This window comes from Argentina silus, assembly GCF_951799395.1.
Source record: "Argentina silus genome assembly, chromosome: 5".
Classification (NCBI taxonomy): Eukaryota; Metazoa; Chordata; class Actinopteri; order Argentiniformes; family Argentinidae; genus Argentina; species Argentina silus.
In genome coordinates, this window is record NC_139659.1 from 6,552,856 (window position 1) to 6,565,439 (window position 12,584).

The 12,584-nt window shown below is 45.2% G+C and overlaps 2 protein-coding genes across 3 annotated transcripts in view; both read right to left on the minus strand.

The window, feature by feature from the left end:
• Positions 1–312: 312 nt before the first annotated feature.
• brap (BRCA1 associated protein) lies at positions 313–7,527 on the minus strand. Of its 2 annotated transcripts, none has more exons than XM_083670546.1 (13): positions 7,169–7,527; positions 6,444–6,605; positions 5,984–6,215; positions 5,616–5,805; positions 5,231–5,344; positions 4,948–5,096; positions 4,480–4,555; positions 4,077–4,215; positions 3,729–3,838; positions 2,924–3,013; positions 2,643–2,746; positions 2,328–2,467; positions 313–2,216 (listed from the first exon to the last, which is right to left on the minus strand). In XM_083670546.1, exons 1-13 carry the CDS (start codon positions 7,245–7,247, stop codon positions 1,993–1,995), a joined length of 1,809 nt encoding a protein of 602 aa, XP_083526672.1. In that variant the 5' UTR covers positions 7,248–7,527; the 3' UTR covers positions 313–1,992. The 2 variants fall into 2 exon arrangements, with proteins under 2 accessions (XP_083526672.1, XP_083526671.1); XM_083670545.1 differs by having other exon boundaries at positions 5,984–6,221.
• Positions 7,528–7,751: 224 nt separating this feature from the next.
• naa25 (N-alpha-acetyltransferase 25, NatB auxiliary subunit) overlaps positions 7,752–12,584 on the minus strand; it is a 10,729-nt gene continuing 5,896 nt past the window's right edge. Inside the window, exons 14-24 of the mRNA XM_083670127.1 lie at positions 12,475–12,584; positions 12,271–12,370; positions 11,890–12,041; positions 11,567–11,692; positions 11,213–11,456; positions 10,898–11,021; positions 10,742–10,807; positions 10,508–10,605; positions 10,196–10,306; positions 9,948–10,094; positions 7,752–9,817 (exon numbers count right to left, since the gene is read on the minus strand). The exon at positions 12,475–12,584 is cut by the window's right edge and continues 71 nt beyond it. Of these exons, the coding sequence (XP_083526253.1) occupies positions 9,695–9,817; positions 9,948–10,094; positions 10,196–10,306; positions 10,508–10,605; positions 10,742–10,807; positions 10,898–11,021; positions 11,213–11,456; positions 11,567–11,692; positions 11,890–12,041; positions 12,271–12,370; positions 12,475–12,584 (1,401 nt within the window). The 3' untranslated portion in view covers positions 7,752–9,694. The remainder of the gene's footprint in view (positions 9,818–9,947; positions 10,095–10,195; positions 10,307–10,507; positions 10,606–10,741; positions 10,808–10,897; positions 11,022–11,212; positions 11,457–11,566; positions 11,693–11,889; positions 12,042–12,270; positions 12,371–12,474) is intronic.

Here is a 12,584-nt window from a genome sequence, read left to right on the forward strand (position 1 = left end):
AAGGTCAGTCTGTCAACCAATTTGCATGCATCTCTCTCTTCTAGAGAATACAGTGCAACTATGATGAGTTCTCACAAACTGCTTTCAGTATTTCTATGACTCATCCCTTGAGCATCTATGAAGTGACTGAGCAGCCAAGTGATGGTAGGTGGTAAATGATTACTCCAGGAAGTTGATATTACTTCCCTAATCTTAACATTATAAGAGACAAGCTGACTATAATCAGAGGTTAGCTTATACTACTCCTAAATGGTCAGTAAGGGAGGCCTTTCTAAGACCAGCTATTGGAAGAAACCACAACCATCCTCAAAACAAATGGTAACATAATTTATTTAGCGCTGTAACATGAATAGAAAGGAGAACTGAAAGGCTGAAGTTGTGCACTGTGCACTTTTTGGATGCCTATGTTAAACTGGCTCCCATGTCATGACACACACACTCACAATGGAATAAGCTGCAGACCTACACGTTTCGCTGTCTCTCTGTGTGTAACTACAGGCAACAGAAGGGAGAGGTCATCTGTTTCAGACCAATGAAGGAGAATAATTTGAGAATTGAAGGTGTGATTAAATGTTTGTTTTTTTCTCTCAAACAGTTAAGCTCCAGTAGTTCATGAAGAACATGCCTACAGACACACAGGTAGATCAAGGTCAAATAGCTCTGTTGTATGTGATTGGTTGGCCTCTGCCCTGAGCTTAGTATTAGAATAAAAAAAAAAAACATCAGCCAGTTTACACTGCCACACTCAATAGCTCTGACATCTATGATTTCAAACACTGTGCACTTTGTGCCTCAGGTAAAGTGACTATTAGTTTTCTGGCACATATTGCGTCATCAAAATGAAAAAAAGGTGCAGAAAGCTAGTTTTCATATGAATCCTCATATTGATCTGCTCTTTATTCCCCCCTACACCATCAAGGCTTTGTTCAATGCTGTGACGCATTACGTTGCAGATAGGAATATCTTGCATAGAACTGCCATGCTGTATGCCTCTCTATTCTACATGATAGAAGGTGGCATCCATTCTTTGTCCTGAGCATTTCACCAGAACCCAACACTCAGGTAAGGCTTTTTGGCGCCATCTACAGTTTGAATAGGGCCCGAATTTTGAAAAATATAACTAGATATAAATTAGATGATACATCAATTCACAGTCAAATTAGAAACTGAACGGACACCACTTAAAACAGACTACATTTGTTTCTGTTAGATTTGAATAATACCTCCAGCGTTCACCAGATGAGCAGAAAATACTACTCACTCTCATAAAATAGTGATGATATTATAAAAACAAGCTTCAATATGTTTCCATAACCTATTCAATGGCCGGTGAAGTGTTGGCTAGGTCTTTTATCGTCAGCACACATCAGTCAGGAACAAGGGAGAGAACACACACAGGATGTTACGGGAAAGGGAACGTTTTTCCTGTAACTTTTTCCATAGGTGTCATATTAATGGCCTACAGTGGCTTCCTGCCCTCTTGTCATTCCCATCATCAGTACTGATCTGAAAAGGCAGCTACAGTTCTTTACGAGATTAACTAGTCACGTGATCTGACCTTGGTCCAAGACACACAGCGCAGAACAGAGAAGACTGATTCATATGTTTGGTGACAAGGACAATGGCTTAAGACTGAGAGCCAGCTAAAGTGAACTTCACACTGATCAAACACAACCCATTTAAAACAATGCCAATACAAAAAGTGACTGATTTGGATTTGGAAAAAGCCAGCATATTCAAACAATAGAGATAATTACTTTATCATGTGTTCATAACACCCTCTACCGCAGTAGTTGTCCACACCCTCCACACTTCCTGACAGGCAATCCCTCAAATCAAACCTTCTCAAAGGTGAGTGGACATATTGAGCAAACCTTAACCCCCAAACATTGAGGGTCATTTTTCAACTCAAACACGCACGCACGCACACACGCACACACGCACGCACACAGAATAATGTCTCTTCCTCTCTACATCCTGATTCTGTCCACTCTATTTCCCCCTCTTGGACCGGCCCCTCCTGCCTCGGCCAACGGACGAGGGCCCTGGGCCGGGGTTAGCTGAGGCTGGGCCAGCGCCGATGTTGATCTGGCCTTCCTGGATCTCGTGGCGGGCCTCTGGGGGTAGGTGTTCTATCTGCTGCTGCGTCTCCAGGTAAAACATCACGTCTCTCAGCTGCTCCTGCAGCTCAGCTATGGCCCCGTCTTTACGCTCACCTAGGATGAGACAGAGAAGGAGCACACAGAGGTTAGGGCTCAGTGCCGGGCTATAGTACAGACTGTAGAGATGCAGGTATGTCTGATGTCAGGCTTCAGCATCGTGCTCACCTGTCTCCCGGCCCTTACGCTCCTCCTCTGCCAGCTGGGCTTGGAGATGCACCTGGTTGTCTCTCAGACAGCGGTTCATCTCCTGCTCCTCCTTCAAGTCATGGTCCAGTTTCACCACACGAGTATTCAACTGGGTACATCTTGGGGGGGGGGGGGGGGGGGGGGAAAGGGGGGCAGTGTGAGTGTGTATGTGCTAGTATAGTAGCTGGCTTGGCTACCCTGCATGCATATGAGTGATGGGGGGAGAGGCTTTTATAGCGTTTTGCTGGTGAGATGATTGACAGTAGTGTGATAAGACTGAGAGGCTCCACCTACTTCTTCTCCATGCTCTGTTTATCCTTGGCCAGCTCACCCAGCCGCCGCTCGAGGTTATCACAGCGCTCTATGGTCTCCTTAAACTTGGCCTTCATGTTGTTGATCTGCCACACAAACACACTTCCAACATTCTGTTTGAAATAAAACATCCACTACCACACAAGCTCTGGGTGCCATAGAGGTTTGATTGAAACCAAGAGACTTAACAAAGCAATAACATCAGGAAGGTACAGACACAAGTAATATCTAACAAAGCCTGGATCAAAGTGCAGTATTCCTACCTCCTCGGCAGTGTCTTTCTCCAAGTGAACAATCTTATTTTCCCAGTAAATGCGTTGAGATTCCAGCTGACTCGTCAGCAAGTAGGAGTACTGTGGGAAGAGGAAACACATTCAAAACACATTGGTCTGGGGTGGAAGATTTGCTGTAACACATCAGTTGTTAGCACAGCGTTGCATTTTACACTGTGAAATGTGTCTAGAGTTACTATAAAAAACTACACTCACCAAACACTTTATTAGGAACACTATACTAATACTGGGTAGGGCCTCCCTTTGCTCTCAAAACAGCCTCAATTCTTCAAGATGTTGGAAACATTCCTTTGACATTCTGATCCATGATGACATGACTGCATCACGCAATTCCTGCAGATTTTTCAGGTGCACTTTCAAGCTGTGACTCTCCCGTTCTACCACATCCCAAAGGTGTTTTATTGGATTCAGATCCGGTGACTGGGAAGGCCACTGAAGAACACTGAACTCATTGTCATGTTCATGAAACCAGTTTGAGACGACTTTTGCTTTGTGACATGGTGCATTATCATGCGGGAAGTAGCCTTTAGAAGATGGGTAAATTGTGGCCATGAAGGGAGGCACATGGTCAGCAACAATACTCAAATAGGCTGTGGCATTCAAGCAATGATTGATTGGTATTAACGGGCCCAAAGTGTGCCAAGAAAACATTCCCCACACCATTACCCCACCTCCACCATGAGAAGGTGTACAGGTGTTCCTAATAAAGTGCTCAGTGAGTGTATGTTGCACACACACACACACGTACACAAACATGCGTGTACGCACAGCTTACCTCTAGTTGTAGTGCGTCTATCTTCTCCTCTTGGCAGGTGTCTCCCTCACACTCGTACTGCACCATCTTACCATCCGTCTTACTGGCCACCAGTCGGTGCACATAGTTATCTACAACACACACACACACACACACACACACACACACACACACACACACACACACACACACACACTTCAGCTAACAGGAGACTTGAGGCCTGCATTCTAATAATAGAACATTAAAATGAAAAAGTCTGCAACTTCTTAAGCATTTCAAAGCAGGTGAAAATCCTCAGCATTTGGAAGCCCCCTTAAATAACCCTTCCCTGTCTTCTGCACGCATGCACACATGCACGCAGTGAAGTACCTCCTGCATAGTCCCAGACGCGGTGGTTGGTGAGCTGCATGGCATAGGTGTGCTGCGTCTCCTCAAAGTGTTTGTAGGCATGACGACTAACGTAGCGACCACAGCCTATGTGTCCACAAATCAGACAGATCCATAGGTTCTACAAGAGGGAGGAGGGGGTAGATTGGCGAGAGGGGTGTAGAATGAAAAGAGGGCGGGGGAAGGTCAGGGTGAGGGGAGGCAAGAGAGGGAGGAAAGCGGAGGAAGGATAGGGAGAAGGAGGTAGGAAGGAGAGAAAGGTTGAGGAGGAGGAGGAGGAGAAGATCATTTTTTCCATGTGTGTCAGCAGCACAAAGAGTAATAAAAGGAGGAGTAGCTGTGTGCATTTACTGAAGCTTCAGCAGATAATGGTGTGTGTAGTTACCTCCTGCACTCCACACTCAAAGCACTTGTTCTCCTCAACTGGCTCTGGTGTCTGACAATATCTACACACAGGACACCTGGGGAGGAGACAGAAGTTACAACAGGAGCAAGCAGAGAAATATCAAGAGAATACCATTGCATGCGCACGTGTGCACTCACTCCAAAAAACACACGCGTCACTCACATATAACACCAGCAACTAACACCTCTATTGTCCCTGTGCTAAAAACACAATGCCCTATTGTTCACCTATTTTGTCACAAAGGACACATTCAAAACAGTGCCAAAAAACAAAAGCACATGACTTGAAGAATGGAGAATTGACCACACACACTATACGAGTCGAATCAGGTAGAAAGTCAGAATAGGTGACAAAAGAGGATGTTATTGTTGTGGAGCTTGTATGCTGCTGCAAAGTGATAGAGTAATAGGGGTGTGTGTGTGTGTATGTATGTGTGTTTAGACTCACGAGGCGTCCTCCCAGCGCTGTAGACACTGGCTGTGAAAGCTGTGGTTGCAGAGAGTAGTCAGGACCCCGTTGACTGACTCATCCATTCTCTCCAGACACACAGTACATTTAGGCAACTCAGTCAACTCCATCACAGGCAGACTGGCCCCCTGAGAGAGAGAGAGAGAGAGAGAGAGAGAGAGAGAGGGGGGGGGGGGGGGGGGGGGGGTAGTAGGGTAGGGGGGTTACACTCACTTAATTCTGCAATACATCTGTGAATCAATGTCCAGGTGGGCATATGTACCTGGTCAGACTTGATGACCTCAGCCCTCTCCACGTAGACCAGCTGACACACTGCATCCTCTATGGAGTTGAATGTACGACCATTACACCCTGTGTAGAAACTGTCTGCATCAGCCTGACCAGAGAGAGGGGCACACAGTCAGAAGAAGGGGCGGAGAGAGCGGAGTCCAGGATAGAGAGGGTTTTGTTGTCTATACAAAACAAAGTTTGTGTCCATATAATAAGTTATTCTGAGTACCTGGAACCATACATAAACCTTGCACATACAGGCCTTCTAGGTGTATTTTCTAAATTCAACGGTTAGCAAACTATCTATATAATGATGTTTCAAAGCTGAACAAAAACAAATTAAAGTTCTACTCAATAACCTCATGTTATGATCTCACCTGAGTACTGAACTTGATCAGCACCATGTACTGGTTCGGGGTGGAATCCCGTATGATTTTCATGTGCTCCATGACATCATTAAAAGGCGCCACAAACTTCATGAGGTCATGGCTGGTCATAGCAGCTGGGACGGTCAGGATACAGAGCATCGCACTGCGCCTCACGTCCTCAGTCAGTGATGTCATCTTGCTGTGACAGAGAAAGGGACACCAATTTGTCTCATGAAGAACATTTTGTTCACAATATTCCATCAGTAGATTTAGAAACCATTTTGTGTGCCTATCTTTTATTACCACTTTGGAAGATAAACATTTCCGTGGCATTTTATTTCTTTTGCTTGTTTTTTAGGTGTATGGCAGAGACTCACTTGGTCTTATAGAGGTGCATGATGCCGTGGACTATCTCTACTGAGGGGTTTCCACTGAAGAAGGAGATCTGGTCTGGTAACTGCTTGGAGGGTGACTCTGGGTCTGTGCCCGTCTCTGTAGTACCCTCGGTAGTGTCCTCCACTAGGCCACTACTGCCTGGCTGGGTCTCTGGGGTCTGGGTCCTATCATCCTCCTTTCCTGAGGCCCCAGTCACCTCATCTCTGTCTCTGTCTTTATCTTTCAGGGCAAGATGGAAGTGATTCAATTGAAATTAGTAGACCTTCATATATGAAGTCTGACTGACCCACAGCGATCTTTTATTGGTAGTTTAGGGTTACTAATTCATAATTAAACACAGTAATTTACACAGTAAATAAAAAAAACTTGAGTATCAATTTCAAGGACCTTATTTGTCCCCATTACAAAGACCAGACAATCCATACAGAGCTTGAATCTTACCTGGGTTGGGTCCAAAGGTCTCAATGACCATGTCCCCCATGGCCCTGCTGCCAATGTGCTGGTGTAGAACGGCCGTTCTCTCCAGCTCCGTCTTCCCACCCAGAGCGAGCTTGGCCGAGCCCAGAGCTTTCTCCTTAAGGTCCTCCTCTGACATATCGTCAACTGCAGAAGCCAGGAGAAAGAGAGAGAAATAGGGCATGGTGACTACGGGTTCCTGCGGAGCAACTGGGCTACATTATGCTCTGTTGAAATGGCACACAACAGCCACAGCCTCCCACACACGCATCCACACTTCAAAATAGAAAACTAGTCATCTAACCCTGAACACAAAGCATGAAGTTCTGGTTGTCCTTAGAAACCTATTATCATCATGTCGAACAAATCCAATGCATGTCAGTGCGTCTGTGTGTGTGTGTATGTGTGTGTGTGTGTGTGTGAGAGAGAGAGAGAGAGAGACGCTTTTAGAGAACCTCACAGGTATTATTTGCCATACATGAGTGGATTGCTGACTCACTGAAGTCTATGTGAGACAGATGGGATCCAGAAACCTGAGACACAATTCATCTAAGTAGCTTGTTGAGGAATAGTGCATAAAACATGCATTATTTATGTCTGGCTTAGCTAGCTAGCTAGCTAACAATCAACTCACCAGCTAGCGATGGAGCTAGCAATAAGTTGTTGACGTCGGGAACAAATAATAACATTGTTGTCATGCATGAGCTCACCGGCGGTGTAGTCGAAATCCTGTGGAGAGAGAGACTGGTCCGCTAACTCCAGACGGATAACGACGAGCGACACACTCATGTGTTATGAAAGAATAACGACTCTCTTCTGTGAAAAAAACCCAAAACAAAACAAAGCCAAAGGCTGGATAATAGCTAGCGAGCTAACGTTAGCGTTTAGCATCAAATGTCTGGCTTGTAGAGCGACAGACGACGTCTAACCGGGCTTTACGTCTTCCTTGCGATTCGATACATACCACTATATAATCTCAATTTAGGAGTCAAAATACAATATCCCCATATTAACAGTAGTTTATTTCTTATTTCGGAGTTACGGAAAATCAACCGAACTCTTTCCGGGCCACTCATGTGACGTTTAGACAAACACATGTGACGGAAAGAGATGTAGCATAAAATTGTTATCAGGAACGCAAAGCGTTGATGTTGAATTGTGTTGAAAGAAACAGAATACATGAATTACATATGTAGGCATCTTAAACTATGATGCACATTGATGGCTGGCTGGAAAGTCAAATGAAGATAGTAATGCAATGCAACAAACCAGAAAAGACAGCTTTGATATATTTCCTTATTTTATTTAAAAAACTCCTTTTTTGACATTCCAGTGTTTTTGTTTTCCATTTTCTAACAAAAGAAAGAAAGGGTACTCAGGTGAGATGACACTCCGGATTGTCAACCACATCTCAGCACCTCAACATGAGTTCAACTCAGTCCACAAACATCTTGTAGCCAGGGTAACGTCCAGAGATTTGGGCTTGAGTCTTCCAAAGGTGATCATTTGTAGAGGCATGTGTGTGCAAGGGTGGATGGTATGGAGGACAGATCACATATTTTTCATAACATTTCTCCCCTCTCATCGATTTCTAATTCAAAAAGTAAGTTAAAAAGTAAAATCTAAACTAAACTTACAACCCAAAAACAACAAAGCATAATTCATTTGAATGCTGTAAGAGTGCACACACATACTGTAACCAACTAAGTACTTATAACTGCAGAGTGATCCCCACAGTTCCCCCCAAAGGTGGTACATTGTAAACAGAACTGCTTGCTTGTCTTACTGAAGGAGCTCCATCAGGTATATGTCTTAGACAAGTCTCCCTTCTGCTTGTATAGCTATCCTTCAGTTTGAAAACGCCATAGCAACAGAGCCACTTTTTTGGTATACAGTTTATATACACACTGAGAGGAATCAAAAGACACAAAGTGACGGTTTTGGTTTGTGAAATGATTTGTGGGGGATTCAGTGCAACTGACAGAAGCGTTGATGACGTAGGACAGGGTGGACAGACAGACACATCTGTGGCTAGACTTTAACAAAAGACACTCAACTTATTTCCCTCCTCATTACAATTTGACAGGTTGTCTTCACATTTAGAATAGTGATTCAGCATTGATATCATACAACCTTTTGGGTGCAAGGTAGGCTGAGGGTAGGCTAAGGATTCTCATAGTGCTAAATCAACCATGCCCCTGAATTGCTCACTATCCAATGTGTAACCATTACCAGGTAAGCTACAAACATATATCTTTGCCCTGAAACAAAAAAAACAAAGATGTATCTTGCAATACATTCAAGTACTGTGTATTTTCTGATTCAGGTATTCTAGCTTGTAATGTGACAGCTCTTTCTAAACAACAAAATAGGGGGTTTCACTTTCATAACCAAATGTAACCAAAAAGAAACACAGAACAAACACTTACTCACAAGGAAAAAGGCAGGTTGCATGAATCAGACACACATTGGCTGGGATTGACAAACAAACGAGCAATTTAATGTCTCTTCCCAAGCTAGCCCCAGTGTCATGTTTCCTTATTTCCTTAAGCTCTATTCCTCTGTTTGCTCTCATGAGCAGGGAAGTTTGAATGATACAACGCTGCCCCTCCTTGCTTTGCCAGGTCAGACAAGACATGTGAAGGAGCACTCTCCAATGAAAGGGGGAAGACCATGCCCAGTCCATCTGATGTTTCTTTGCTAGAGTTGTAGGAGTTATTCAATCTTTCTAGGCATCACCAGAGAAAACAATGGAAGGTGAAAAAAAAAAAAAAAAAAAAAAACTAACCAACTAAAGGGAAAAGTGGCGTATTCTCATTTTTATTCTCATTCAGTGAAGGAGTTGTGTGAGATGTTCTTAAATCTGCGGACTATGTACAATAATTTATTAGAGTAGTTCTTCTAAAATTGCTTATTCATTTCTCTATCTATTTTGCTCTATTATTTTTAGGTGATTCTCTGCTCCTCGTTTTCACTCATAATTACTGTGTAAACTCAGAGTAGTTCACGTGGTTCTGTGCTGAGCAAAAGCAGTGATAGTTCTCAAAGAGGGAGAGAGAGAGAATGAAAAGAGATAGGGTCATTGGGGGTCTTTAGGAGAGGCAGGGTAGGAAGGTGGATTAGATTGTGGGTGTACAGTATGATGATGATGATGATGTGGGGCTTTGAGTGGCGGTATGGGGGTGATAGTGTAATAATGTTGATTGATGCTGATGGTGTTTGATGGTCGATGGTGTTCAGATCTTGAGGCTCTTGAACATGTCAGCCCTTTTCCGCAGCAGGTCTCCCAGCTCTTGCAGCGAGCGCAAGTAACTGCTCTGCACCTTGTCCATCGCAGCCTTGGTGAAACTCCCCTCCTCCTAAATCATAGAGACAAGATTCTCAGTCCCTAAAGAAGTTTATGCCGATGTTCCAGAACATATCACTAGTTCTCTCTCACACACACACACACACACACACACACACACACACACACACACACACACACACCTGTGTCTGTGTGTATCCCTCCAGGGTAAGGTTGGCCAGTTTGAGGGCCATTAGGTTGGTCTCCTGCTCCTTCATGTGCTCCAGGGCCTGGTTAAGGAGGCCAAGCAGGCTCCCTGTGAACTCCTGGAACCCACACATCACCGCCGGCTGGAGGAGAGACCAGAGGGGGGTGGGGGTGAGTCAGAGTATTGAAAATGTGCTGACCAGGGCTGGATAGAAGGATGAATGATGAGAGGATGAGACTGTACCAGGGCTGTGTTGGTGTCCTTTTTCTTCTTCTTCTTCTTCTGTAGGCTGGACTTGAGCGGTCGGAGGACGCTGGCACAGTAACTGGCCACCCAGAGGACCACAGACACCGTCTGAGGAGGAGGAGGACCACATCAACAGGAGCAGAATCAGTGCAACAGACAACAACCACAATCATCCAAGTATAGCATGTGTCTGTTTATCCAACAAGTCAACTGAGACTTTAACAAGAGGAACATGTACTGTAGATGTCGGTTTAACAGAGCACTTGGAAGTCACATTTTTGTGAGCGGGGAAGTGTAGCAGGGACTCACCTCGACAAAGAAGACTAGGTTTTCTAATAGGGAGGGGTGGGTCTTCAATATACTGTCTTTCATTCCCAATAGGTCTCCTTTGGACTTGTTCAGTATCTCTGGAGTGGCAGAGGGCAGGGAGGGAGAGAAGAGGCGAGGGACACAGATCAGCAGGTGGAAACTGAACTGATCTTGTTTCAGAAGAGTTGGGGGAGGATAAAACATCTCACTCTGAGAGACATCCAAGTCTCTTACCTTGGAGCTGTACTACTAGTGATTTGAAGCTGTTACAGATCTGAGTTTGAAGCTCTGACGAGTCGTCTGTATAAAGAAAGGAAAAGGGTGAATATCATCAAAAGGTTAGGCAAACACCCAGTGGTGTAGTCTAGAGAATCCCACCGTCCTTCTTACCCAGCCCTGCGGTCTCCAGCTCCTGTAGATGGACAGACAGATGCAGGGCTGCTGCCTGGCACTGACAGCTCCCACTAGACAGAGCAGGGGCCAAGCGCGTGGAGGGGGGGCCTAGGAATGGGTACTGCAACACAACATCAGCAACTAAGACTATTGCATCACTATATATATATAGAATTATACTATATACATTTTGTACAATACCATTAAAGACCATTAAAGACAACTACATCACCAGTTTGCGACATGAGACAATGGGACATTATACACAGTTCATTTCTATGCTCCTGTGTGTGTGTGAGTACTGTATCCCACCTGGGTATGTTTCTCCGCTATCTGGGCTGCTGTCTGTAGTGTCTGGTCCAGCTGGGAGAGGAGGGTGTTGAGAGTGGAGCTCTTGGCCGGTACTCCATTCTCATTGGTCTTCTCAGAGTTCCGCGACGAGGGGGCATGTCCTAGCAGAGCCAAAGTGGCGAGGAGGCGGAGCGTGAGAGACCGTACCTTTAGCCAGACAGACTCCTCCTCCAGAGACAGACGCCTGTGCTCCTCAGTCAACATCCTGGAATGGGAATACACATATACATACACACACACAAATAATTATGAAAGCAGTAAAAATGTGTGTGTAATGTTGTGTGTGTGTGTGTGTGTGTGTGTGTGTATATATACCGGTCCTTGGGGTCCCAGCTGGTGAGAACAGTCAGGTCTCTGTTGTCTCTCATCTTTTCCCAGGGAATGTCATCCTCCTCTGGACACACACCCATGGCCTTCACACTCTCCTCCAGACTTGACGAGCTGAAACACAGGGCAACATTAAACACCTGTGTGTGTGTGTGTGTGTGTGTGTGTGTGTGTGTGTGTGCGCGCACTCGCATGTTTCATCCTTGCAGGACACACCACTTAGCCTCACACACTCCACCAGATGAGCGTCAGAAACACAACAACCAGTTCAATGTGTGTGTGTGTGCGTGTGTGTGTGTCCAAACACTCACATGTCTGCCTCCAAGTACAGGTCTAGTAACATCCTCTCAGTGCGGACCTGGGCAAAGTGCAGTGATTGGTTCAGCCTGCTCCTGAATGCTATGAACTCTGGGATCTTCTCAAACGCTCCGTACTTATACGCCTGGATAATATACTCTGAGGTCTGGAGGAGAGAAAGGGGGAAAGAGGAGGACAGAGGAAGAGGAAAAGAGATGAAAGTGGAGAAAGGGGGGAGAAGAGCGTCAGAGATGAGGAAAAAGTAGGAAAAGATATGGAGAGTGAGGAGAGGCGAAAAGAACGTGTTATAGACTGATGCAACCTTAGAAGAACAGGCTTCCTCTATGACACCAAGCAGAGGGGTTGTATATCATCATACTCAAGAGGGGACTCACATCTTTCTGGTTGGAGTGGAAAAACCTGAGGGAGAAATTACAGGACTGGGAGGCAGCAGCAAACTGACCCAACGACTCAGCATAACGCGTTAACAGATACCTGAGAAAGAAAAATATATATATAAGCATAGTGTATGCGTGTTTATGCTATGGTATCGTGCAGGTCACGGTGGTGTGTGTGTGTGTGTGCGTGTGTGTACCCACCCTATGGTGTCGTGCTGTACGTGCTTGGCGTCTAAGCTAGAGTAGAGGTCCACTACAGGCTCGAAGGCTCCGAGGCGACAGAAGAGCAGTAGCAGCAGTAGCTTGAACTG